Source organism: Budorcas taxicolor, chromosome 10, assembly GCF_023091745.1.
Source record: "Budorcas taxicolor isolate Tak-1 chromosome 10, Takin1.1, whole genome shotgun sequence".
In the NCBI taxonomy this organism is placed as follows: Eukaryota; Metazoa; Chordata; class Mammalia; order Artiodactyla; family Bovidae; genus Budorcas; species Budorcas taxicolor.
This window is the reverse complement of record NC_068919.1, coordinates 87158119-87170805: the sequence shown is the minus strand read 5'-3', so window position 1 is coordinate 87170805 and position 12687 is coordinate 87158119. Positions and strand designations below refer to the sequence as shown.

Here is a 12687-nt window from a genome sequence, read left to right as displayed (position 1 = left end):
CCCTCAATCTAAAGAGACCCCCACCCACTGGGAACTCCCAATTATTTATCATGACAAACCACCATCCAAGGTTACCTTGCTCATTGGTTTCCTTGTATATGGACAGTCTCCACTTCATTAGAAATTAAGCTCTATAAGCACAAAGGCGTGTCCTTCCTATTCATCATCGTATCCCCTGCATCTTTCACAGTGCCAAGCACCCAGGTGAGCGCTCAACAAATACTAGTTAGATGAATGCTGTTGGATAAACTTATCCCATCTCTCTGTATCACAAATAAACACCATTTCATATTTTTGTTTGCTCTAACAGCGTAAGTTTTAAATCTAGGTCCCTTGGTCAAAACTCCAGAAGAGGTTCCCTTATGTTTGATGAATCAGAAAGTTACAGGCTCTCAGGGATCTCAGGTACAGAGGAGCCTTGAGGGTTGCTGAGCCCAAACCTTCATTTTAGAATTCAGCAACTGAGGCCCTTAGAAATTAAGGGGCTTAACAAGGCTGATATTAAGAAGAGTCCTTTGTCTATATTCCCAAATCCATTCCTTTGACTATACTCCCAAAGTTTCATTCCATTCCATATATACTTACTGAATACCAGCCGCTAGGAAGACCCAGCCTGAGTGGTCCACGAGGATAATTAACGACCAGAGCCTGCATTATGCTCAGTGAAATAAGTCAGACAGAGAAAGACAACACTGAATGGTATCACTTAAATGTAGAATCTAAAAAATGCAACAAGCTAGAGGATATAAAAAAAGAAGCAGAGAGATGTAGAGAACAAACTTGATGGTGTGGTCACTCACCTAGAGCCAGACTAGAGTGTGAAATCAAGTGGGCCTTCAGAAGCATTACTATGAACGAAGCTAGTGGAGGTGATGGAATTCCAACTGAGCTATTTCAAATCCTAAAAGATGATGTTGTCAAAGTGTTGCACTCAATATGTCAGAAAATTTGGAAAACTCAGCAGTGGCCACAGGACTGGAAAAGCTAAGTTTTCATTTCAATCCCAAAGAACAGCAATGCCAAAGAATGCTCAAACTATCATATGATTGTGCTCATTTCACATGATCACACAGTAATGCTCAAAATCCTTCAAGCTAGACTTTAGCAGTACATGAACAGAGAACTTCCAGATATACAAGCTGGATTTAGAAAAGGTAGAGGAACCAGAGGTCAAATTGCCAATATCCATTGGATCATTGAGAAAGCAAGGTAATTTCAGAAAAACATCTATTTCTGTTTCACTGACTATGCTAAAGCCTTTGACTGTGTGGGTCACAACAAACTGTGGAAAATTCTTAAAGAGATGGAATACCAGACCACCTTACTGTCTCCTGAGAACCCTATATGCAGATCAAGAAGCAACAGTTAGAACCAGACATGGAACAATGGATCGGTTCAAAATTGGGGAAGGAGTATGTCAAGGCTGTACATTGTCACCCTGTTTATTTAATTTCTATGCAGAGTACATCATGCGAAATGCTGGGCTAGATGAATCCCAAACTGGAAATAAGATTGAAAGGAGAAATATCAACAACCTCAGATATGCAGATGATACCACTCTTATGGCAGAAAGTGAAGAGGAGCTAAAGAGCCTCTTGATGAGGGTCAAAGAGGAGAATGAAAAAGTTGGCTTAAAACTCAAAATTCAAAAATTGAAGATCATGACATCCGGTCCCCTCACTTCATGGCAAATAGAAAAGGAAAAAATGGAAGCAATTTTTTCTGGAGCCCTAGATTTTATTTTTGGGGGGCTCCAAAATCACTGCAGACAGTGACTGCAGCCATGAAATTAAAAGACGCTTCCTCCTTGGAAGAAAAGCTATGACCAACCTAGACATATTAAAAGGCAGAGACACATTACTTTGCCGACAAACGTCCATCTAGTCAAAGCTATGGTTTTTCCAGTAGTCATGGACAGGTGTGAGAACTGGACCACAAAGAAGGCTGAGCGTCAGTGTTGAAGAACACTCTTGAGAGTCCCGTGGACTGCAAGGAGATCCAACCAGTCCATCCTAAAGGAAATAAGTCCTGAATATTCATTGGAAGGACTGATGCTGAAGCTCCAACACTTTGGCCACCTGATGCAAAGAGCCAACTCATTGGAAAAAACTTTGATGCAGGAAAGATTGAGGGCAGGAGGAGAAGGGGGCAACAGAGGATAAGATGGTTGGATGGCATCCCCAATTCAACGGACATGAGGTTGAGCAAACTCCGGGAGATAGTGAAGGACAGGGAAGCCTGGTGTGCTGCAGTCCACGGGATTGCAAAGAGTCGGACGCAACTTGGTGACTGAACAATGGCAGCGGGGAGAGGGAAATAGGGAAGGGCAGAATTGGGGAAGGGGATTAACAGGCACAAACTATCAGGTATAATAGTAGAAGGATATATTGTGCAACACGAGGAATATAGCCCACATTTTTAAATAACTATAAATGAAGCATAGCCTTTAAAACCTGAGAATCACGATATTGTGCACCTGTAACTTATATAATATCCTACAGCAACCATATTTCAATAAGAGGATTTTTTAAATATCACTCCCCCTCAAAAAAAAAAAAGACCAGAGCCTGGATCTTTAAAGAACATACAGCCCAGTGAATCTACAATAACCTCAATAAAAATTTCAAAAGGAAAAAAAAAAAAAACCTAAGCCAAACAAAAACAAAAATCAAGTGCCCTAAATGCAATGTGATATCCTGGAGTAGATCCAGAAACAGAAACAGCATAAAACTGATCAAATCTGAATAGAACCTGGAGTTTAGCAAATAGCAATGTACCAATGTTACTTTCTTAATTTTCATAAATGTATCATGGTCACGTAAGATTATAATATTATGGGAAACTGGATGAAGGGCATATGGGCACTCTGTACTATCTTTCCAACTTTTCTATAAACCTAAAATGATCCCCAAATAAGCCACTTATTTAAAGAAGAAAAGAACACACAACCCAGTGGCTGGTTTATACAGCACAGACTTATACCTTCGTCCCTCTTCTCTGACTATGCAAACTCCTAAGGTTCCATCCAACCCTGCTTCCCCTAAGACACGCATCCTGATTCCCAGCCCACAGGACTCACTCCTGTGTCTGAGGTCCCACAGCAGCCATCACCTGAGTCACGCAGCTTGACACAATCCCGGGCTTTAGACTGTTTTTCTGACCCATCCACGTGTGGACACTCCTCAACCAGAAGCTCTTTCAAGACAGTTCGTTTCTACCCCTGAAGGCTATAAGACAATGTTGGGCTCAGAAAGGGCCCCTAGCAAGCACGTGGGAATCGTTGCATATTCCATGGCCTGTGTGTCTATTTGCTTATCATGAGCTATGATAAGTTCCAGTTTACCTTGAGGAACAGGCCCCATGTCTGAGCCAGGCTGGGGAGAATTTAAAGGAACGATTAGACGAGAGCCCAGACAGACTGTGCTTCGGAGTATATATCTGCACCAAGGGGAGGGACGCATGAGCTCATCCTGCAGCAGACCACGGAGGAGAGGAGGCGCGAACGTGTGGCCACCTGCCCACCACGGAGCAATTACACAGTGCTGTCTGGAGGAGCCGCCTTCAACAGAGGTACAGAGGGCACCATCACACCAGAACATGACACTGAGCCACTGGAGAAAACCTCCAACAGTCAAATATTCGGCTCTGCTTCTCTTAGTCTGGGGCTTGGGGCACATCCCCAAAGCTCTTTCAGGCCCCAACACTCTGAGCGTGAGCCCTGCGTCCGTCATGAACCATTCCCAGGATCTCACTGGAGGCAGACCAAGTTTTCAGCTAGGATTTAAGCAAAGCTGCAAACGCCTCTTTCCCTGTGTGTTTGCTGAGGAGACCGCCTGATGACTCGGTCCCTAAAATAAGATATGGAAGGTTCTGCAAAGGTAACTTTCCAGAACAGAGACCCTGGGCAATCCCACTCTATGTTTTACTTCAGGATGGCAGAGGTTGTGTGAACAGGGACACAGGGCAGCGTGGGGGGCAGTGCACCTCCATGACGGTGCAAATGTGTAGTGAGGGCTTCGCACATGTGGATCGCCACAAATGTGTGACTGGCGAGTCCATCGGCCACATGCATGACCGCCTGCAAGCAGTGCTGCGGTCCCTCTGCCCCTCCCGAAAGGAGAAGAACCTACCGTGGCCACTGCTCGGCCCACCCTGACAGCACCAAAGTCGCTGGGGTCCAAGTACTTGTTGCTGTAGAGGCAGACGCCAGAGGCAGCGAGAGCCACGCTGGTCCATGAGGCGAGCTTGAGAGCCCTTCTGGCCATGTCCCCAGACCCTGCAGCGGGAAAGCAGAGAAAGGGGAGCAGTTAAACAGTGTCAGACGGAGCCAAACTCAAATCCGGGCTCTGCCACTTAATAGACTGTACGGTTTTGGGGTCATTTTCTCAACCTCACTGCATCCACATTGCCTCATTTGAGAAACGTGATGATACCTACCTCAAAAGTTGCTGGGGAAGCACTTCCCTGGTCGTCCAGTGGTTAAGAATCTGCCTGCCAATGCAGGGAACAAGGGTTCGATCCCCAGTACCGGAAGATGCCGCATTCCAAGGGGCAGCTAAAGCCCATGTGCCACAACGACCAAGCTGTGATCTAGAGCCCCAACTACTGAGCCCACACGCCACAACGAGAGAAAGCTCATGCGCAGTGACGAAGACCTAGTGCAGCCAAAACAATATAAACTAAAAACTAAATTTCAAAAAAACTAGTTGTTGGGAGAGAATGAGATCACATGTATGAAATGCTGAGCGCAGTATCCAGCACGGGTCAATGCTCAAAGCCGTGCTTCCTTTCACAGCAGCAGGCACTGTGCTAGGCACTAGGGAGAGAGCCAAGAGGACAAAGTTCTTAACACTCTAGAGGGGGTGGCAGACCATAAGGTATGTATTAGAAGAACGGCAGGCAATCAGTGCCAAAAAGAAAATCAAAGCGGACAAGAGAAAGGATGATGAATATGTAGTCAAGCATACTGCTTTAGATAAGAGAAGCGAGAGCATGGTAACTTCTGTTCCCTGAAAACTATTATTACACCACTAAGCTCGCACAAGCATCGTCAGCCCTCTTGGCCCAGGTTGGAAGGGGCCACCGCCAAAACGGCAGTTGCTCAGAAGCTGCCAGGTAAGCCCTCCACATCTGATTGAATTTCAAACTATTTCTTTTGGATGGAATATAGACGGCCCCTTTTCTAGACTGTAAGCTCCTTGAAAGCCAACACCATGGCTGTTATCACTTCGTCCACTCCCAGTCCCATAGGCTGCTTTACGGCTCAAGGTCCCCCTGCAGATATGCTCTGATTAACCAAACTCACAGTTCCGCTCAGCTGAACCAAGTGGGCTCCCAGCTCTCTGATATTTTCCCCACCCTACTTGGACCGCTCAGTCCACCAAGTGGCTGCACAGTCTTTGAGGCCACTGTACCCAACAGGCACCTTCCCCTTCAATTCCGAGGAATATTCCATCTAACATCCTTGACCACAGCTGCAGCTGCCAGCGAAGAAGACCAACCCAGGAGAAGTGCCACCACCAAGCCACCTACAAGTACAAATCCGGCACAGACTCGGAGGGGGAAATTTCCTTGCAGCAGGAAAATTTAGGTCATCACCCCATTTGTTTCTGCTCTGGACTCAGTCTATGACCATCCCCTCCCTGATCTGTGCCTCTGATTCCCCTCCATATGGAGACAATTGCTGCAAATAGCCTTGTCTCCACTTTCTTTAAAGTCAGTTTTGACTCATGCCTCATAATACAGTCACAGATTTTTTTTTAAAGTATCCACAGGGACAGCTTTTTCCATTCTTTTACTTTCAACTTACACTTTACACTGTCTCTCTAAATAGTATATAGTGGGTTTTGTCTGTTTGCATTTAATATAGTCACTTATGTATTCTGACTTAATTTTATCATCTTCTGTGCTTTCTATTTTCCTACCTGTTCTGTGTCTTTTTCTCTCCTTTCTTGACTTTTTGGGACCCAGTTCTTTTTATAATCCCATTGTTTTTCCTTCTGCAGTCTTCTTTTCCTAGCCAACATTTCTAAAGTGTGGTTAGAAGAACACTTGCAAAAAATATCAATCTGGGTGCCATTTCAAAAATGCAGATTTCTGCTAGACTCACAGACCCAAAAAACAAACTTATGATTACCAAAAGGGGAAAGGGTTGGGAAGAGCTAAATTGGGAATTTGAGATTAACAGAGACACACTACTATGTATAAAATAAATAACATGACCTACTGCAGAGCACAGGGGACTATACTCAGTATCTTATAATAACGTATAATGGAAAAAGAATCTGAAAAACAAAAATACGCTTAAATAAATCACTTAGCTATACACCTGAAACATCGTAAATCAACTATATTTCATTAAAAATTAATAATGATAATGATGTATCAGTAAAAAAAAAATGAAGATTTCTGAACCCCACCCTTTGGCCCGCTGAATCAACACCGGGGGTAGGACTTGGGAATCTGCATTTTAATAGGAAACATAATGGGTTATTTTTATGCAAAGTTTGAGAACCATTCTTGTTAATATTTCACCTTTAATAGAGGCTTCATGTGTTCAAATTCATCAGTGAAACCATGCCCCTAAACAAGCCTTCCAAGTTTATCCTACCCATTCACACCCCAGATGACTACATTCACCCCAGGAGGATGACTGCAAGCAATTATTTTTAAAGGGATAATTTAAGAAACTCATTTCTTGCACTAAACACAAATGTTCTGGCCCAACTCCTGGGATCAGTTCCTAACTCTGCAAGTAAGGGGTTTGTAGATAAAAAGAATAAATTAAACCATGCTTGCAGTGTCCCCTTTACCCCCTCCCTGTTGTTGTTCAGTCCTGTCTGACTCTTTGTGACCCCATGGACTGCAGCAAGCCAGAACTCCCTGTCCATCACCATCTCCTGCAGCTTGCTCACACTCATGTCCATTGAGTCAGTGATGCCATCCAGCTATCTCATTCTCTGTCATCCCCTTTTCCTCCTTCAATCTTTCCCAACATCAGGGTCTTTTCTAATGAGTCAGCTCTTTGAATCAGGTGGCCAAAGTATTGGAGTTTCAGCTTCAGCATCAGTCATTGTAATAAATATTCAGGGTTGATTTAGTTCAGGACTCACTGGTTTGATCTCTTGCAGTCCAAGGGACTCCCAAGAGTCTTCTCCCACACCAGAGTTCAAAAGTATCAGTTCTTCTTTATGGTCCAACTATCACATCTATACATGATTACGAAGCTAGTGGAGGTGATGGAATTCCAGCTGAGCTACTTCAGCTGGAAATAGCTTTGACTACACAGACCTTTCTGAGCAAAGTAATATCTCTGCTCTTTAATATGCTGTCTAGGTTTGTCATAGCTTTTCTTCCAAGGAGCAAATGTCTTTTAATTTCATGGCTGCAGTCATCATCCACAGTGATTTTGGAGCCCAAGAAAATAATCTCTCACTGTTTCCATTGTTTTCCCATCTATTTGCCATGAAGTGATGAGACCGGATGCCATGATTTCATTTTCTGAATGTTGAGTTTTAAGTCATATTTTTCACTCTCCTCTTTCACTTTCATCAAGAGGCTCTTTAGTTCGTCTTCACTTTCTGCCATACGGTGGTGTCATCTGCATATGAGGTTATTGATATTTCTCCCAGCAATCTTGACTCCAGCTTGTGCTTCATTTAGCCTGGCATTTTACATGATGTACTCTGTATATAAGTTAAATAACCAGGGTGACAATATACAGCCTTGACATACTCCTTTTTCAGTTTGGAACCTGTCTGCTGTTCCATGTTTGGTTCTAACTGTTGCTTCTTGACATGCATACAGATTTCTCAGGAGGCAGTTAAGGTGGTCTGGTGTTCCCATCTCTTGAAGAATTTTCCACAGTTGTGATCCACATAGTCAAAGGCTTTAGCATAGTCAATGCAACAGAAGTAGAAATTTTTCTTGAATTCTCTTGTTTTTGCTATGATCCAACGGATGTTGGCAATTTGATCTCTGGTTCCTCTGCCTTTTCTAAAACCAGCTTGAACATCTGGAAGCTCTTGGTTCACATACTGTTGAAGCCTGGCTTGGAGAATTTTGAGCATTACTTTGCTAGCATGTGAAATGAGTGCAATTGTGCAGCAGCTTGAACATTCTTTGGCATTGCCTTTCTTTGGGATTGGAATCAAAACTGACCTTTTCCAGTCCTGTGGCCATTGCTGAGTTTTCCAAATTTGCTGGCATATTGAGTGCAGCTCTTTCACAGTATCATCTTTCAGGATTTGAAACAGCTCAACTGGAATTCCATCACCTCCACTAGCTTCGCTCATAGTGATGCTTCCTAAGGCCCACATGACTTCACATTCCAGGATGTCTGGCTCTAGGTGAGTGATCGCTCCATCATGGTTATTTGTGTCATTAAGATCTTTTTTGTATAGTTCTTCTGTGTATTCTTGCCACCTCTTCTTAATATCTTCTGCTTCTGTTAGGTCCATACCACTTTTGTCCTTTTATGTGCCCATCTTTGCATGAAATGTTCCTTTGGTATCTGTCAGTTCAGTTCAGTTCAGTCGCTCAGTCGTGTCCGACTCTTTGTGACCCCATGAATCGCAGCATGCCAGGCCTCCCTGTTCATCACCATCTTCCGGATTTCACTCAGACTCATGTCCATCGAGTCCGTGATGCCATCCAGCCATCTCATCCTCGGTCGTCCCCTTCTCCTCCTGCCCTCAATCCCTCCCAGCATCAGAGTCTTTTCCAATGAGTCAACTCTTCTCATGAGGTGGCCAAAGTACTGGTATCTCTAGTTTTCTTGAGATCTTCAGTCTTTCCCATTCTATTGTTTTCCTCTATTTCTATGCATTGTTCACTTAGGAAGGCTTTTTTATCTCTCCTTGCTATTCTTTGGAACTCTGCATTCAGATGGGTATACCTTTCCTTTTCTCCTTTGCCTTTCACTTCTCTTCTTTTCTCAGCTATTTGTAAGGCCTCCTCAAACAGCCATTTTGCCTTTTTGCACTTCTTTTTATTGGGGATGGTTTTGATCACCACCTCCTATACAATGTCACTAACCTCTGTTCATAGCTTTTCAGGCACTCAGTCTATAAGATCTAATCCCTTGAATCTATTTGTCACTTCTACTGTATAATTGTAAGAGATCTGACTTAGGTCATACCTAAATGGCCTAGTGGCTTTCCCTACTTTCTTCAATTTAAGTCTGAATTTGGAAATAAGGAGTTCATGATCTGAGCCAAAGTCAGCTCCTGGTCCTGTTTCTGCTGACTGTATAGAGCTTCTCCATCTTCAGCTGCAAAGAATATAGTCAATCTGATTTCAGTATTAATCATCTGGTGATGTCCATGTGCAGGGTAGTCTCATGTTGCTGGAAGTGGTTGTTTGCTATGACCAGGGCTTCCTCTTAGCAAAACTCAGTTAGCTTTTGCCCTGCTTCATTTTGTACTACAAGTCCAAACTTACCTATTACTCCAGGTATCTTCTTACTTTTGCATTTTAGTCCCTTATGAAGAAAAGGACATCTTTTGGGGGGAGTTAGTTCTAGGAGGTCTTGTAGGCCTTCATAGAACCGTTCAACTTCAGCTTCTTTGGCATTAGTGGTTGGCTATCCCTGGTTCCTTTCAGATGAGAGAGAGCACCATGGTTGAGAATAAGCATACCAGAATCCAGTGGCCTGAGTCTAAGCCCCAACAGGCTCTCTTACACTGAGTCCTGTGACCTTGTCTATGCCATGGGGGTGATCAAAGCCATGCCTACCTGATGAGGTGGTGAGGAATGAGGAAATCATGCAAATATTTAGCAAGGTGCCACCTACACAGCAAGAACACAGTAGAAGCCACTATTGTTAGGGAATCTTGGGCCAAGAAGAATTTGGGAGGGGTCAAGAGGAGAGAGGAGAGCCCAGCCCATATGTCCTGCCAATCTCCCAGAAATCCTCACAATGGAATCCATCTTGGCTGAGAGATGCACACCCAACTAGGAAGGACCCTGAGTCAGACCAGATATAGGCACAAACAAGATGATTGGCCAGAGACAACCCAGAAAGGTAACCCAACCTCCATAGAACCTGAGACTGGAAGCCACCTGGCAGCACAGTTCTCCTGGGTTCCCTTACCTTGCTGCCCTCTGCTCAAACACCACTTTTCAATACAGCCCTTTGGTTTGTCAGTACGTGCATCCTCTTCAGACAATTCACTTCCAAATTAGACAAGAGCCCACTCCCAGGCCCTGGAAGGGGTCCCTTCCAGTAACACTACGACCACCACTACCACCACCACTGTGGGCTATTTCCTTGCCCAATGGCAGGCTTAGTAAAGCGTCTTACTACTCCCCAGTCCATCAACTTCTGCATGCCCCACTTCTAACATTTTGGCAGTCCCCCACCTAACCCCACCTTTCCGCCTTGCTCTCTACAGCCTCAGCCTGCAGTATCTTCTATCAAAAGGGGCAGTACACTTGATGTCCCTCCACCTTGTTTCTGCCAAGATGCAGGTGCCCAGCTGAACCCGGAAGCAGGCCTGAAATTAGGCTGAGTGCCCTCAGGTCCTCACACACCTTTCTCCTTTGAGATCATCAGTTCAAGGAGGCCCATGAGGACCGTCCTTGTGGGGCCTGAAGAAAAGCTGACACTGAGAAGGTGGTATAGAGCAACCAGGGGGTCAGGAACTCAGCCTCTGGAGCCGGGAAGAATCCTGGCTCTGCTGCCTACCAGTTCTGCAACCTTCACAGCCTCTTAGACTCTGATTTACAAAAAATGCTCTCGGAACTCCTCTGAACTCCCGAGGGCCACTCAACTTCCCTGGCGGGTTAACTGCCTGCTTCACTCACACATCTCCCCGTTGTGACCTTTCACTTCTGAAGGTGGGAAAAATTAAGAATTTTTGAAAACAGTTTTTAGAAGACCCCATAATGGAGGGTTTTTGAGGACACAATTTCTCAAGGAATGGAAGAAGCAGATGGAGATCGATTATGTATTCGGTGCAGGACTCAGGGTGCCTTCATCAACCTTACTGACTACAGGCACAGAGAGACTTGGTACCTGGATCTTAAGGATCTTAAAATGACTGAATCCTGGCAAAAAAAACCCAGAGATCAAGCCCTGAGCCTTTGGAATGGGAGCACTGACTCCAAGACCCTAGACTATCAGAGAACTAACCCTCAGTTCAGTTCAGTTTGGTCGCTCAGTTGTGTCCGACTCTTTGCGACCCCATGAACCGCAGCACGCCAGGCCTCCCTGTCCATCACCAACTCCCACAGTTCACTCAGACTCATGTCCATCGAGTCAGTGATGCCATCCAGCCATCTCATCCTCTTTCGTCCCCTTCTCCTCCTGCCCCCAATCCCTCCCAGCATCAGGGTCTTTTCCAATGAGTCAACTCGTCGCATGAGGTGGCCAAAGTACTGGTATTTCAGCTTTAGCATCATTCCTTCCAAAGAACACCCAGGACTGATCTCCTTTAGAATGATTTGGTTGGATCTCCTTGCAGTCCAAGGGACTCTCAAGAGTCTTCTCCAACACCACAGTTCAAAAGCATCAATTATTTGGCGCTCAGCTTTCTTCACAGTCCAACTCTCACATCCATACATGACTACTGGAAAAACCATAGCCTTGACTAGACTAGACTAGACTAGTTGCCAAAGTAACGTCTCTGCTTTTTAATATGCTATCTAGGTTAGTCATAACTTTTCTTCCAAGGAGTAAGCGTCTTTTAATTTCATGGCTGCAGTCACCATCTGCAGTGATTCTGGAGCCCCAAAAAATAAAGTCTGACACTGTTTCCACTGTTTCTTCATCTATTTGCCATGAAGTGATGGGACCAGATGCCACGATCTTTGTTTTCTGAATGTTGAGCTTTAAGCCAACTTTTTCACTCTCCTCTTTTGCTTTCATCAAGAGGCTTTTTAGTTCCTCTTCACTTTCTGCCCAACCCTAGGGAGTATCAAATAGTGAGAACTCACACAAAGGAAACCACTTGAATACAAGACCTAGCATGAACCAACCACCAGTAGCACCCTGTGTGGGATGCCTCATCTAAACAACAAACAAAACAAAAATACAAACCCAATCATCAGACAGGATTATCACCTCACTCTCCTTGCCCATCAGAGGAAATACAAACAAAAATACTCAGCACAAATCTCACCCTATACAAAGCTTACATAAACCACTGGACCAACCTTAGGAGGGCAGAAACCAAAAGGAAAAAAGAATTCAACCTTGAAGCCTAGGAAAAGGAGACCTCAAACACAGTAAGTTTTAAAATAATAATAATAATGAAAAGGCAAGGAAATACTACACAAATGAAGGAACAAACTAGAAACACAGAAGTCCAAATAAATGAAAAGGTAATAGGCAAACTGTCTGAAAAAGAATTCAGAATAATGATAGTAAAGATGATCAAAAACCTTGAAAATAAAATGGAGAAAATACAAGAATCAATTAACAAAGACCTAAAGGAATTAAAGAATAAACATACAGAGACAAACAACACAATTACTGAAATTAAAAATACTCTAGAAGGAATCAATAGAAGAATATCTGAAGCAGAAGAATGAATCAGTGAGCTGAAAGATAAAATGGTGGAAATAACTTCTGAAGAGCAGAATAAAGTAAAAAGAATGAAAAGAACTGAGGACAGTCTCAGAGATCTCTGGGACAATATCAAATGTACCAACATTCGAATTATAAGGGTCCCAGAAGAAGAGAAA

The 12687-nt window shown here is 43.9% G+C and overlaps 1 protein-coding gene across 1 annotated transcript in view; it reads right to left on the bottom strand.

Moving 5' to 3' along the window:
- Window positions 1-12687, bottom strand: part of ADCK1 (aarF domain containing kinase 1) — a 143590-nt gene that overhangs the window by 110411 nt on the left and 20492 nt on the right. Inside the window, exon 2 of the mRNA XM_052646781.1 lies at window positions 4131-4276. Coding sequence (XP_052502741.1) covers window positions 4131-4265 — 135 coding nt within the window. The 5' untranslated portion in view covers window positions 4266-4276. The remainder of the gene's footprint in view (window positions 1-4130; window positions 4277-12687) is intronic.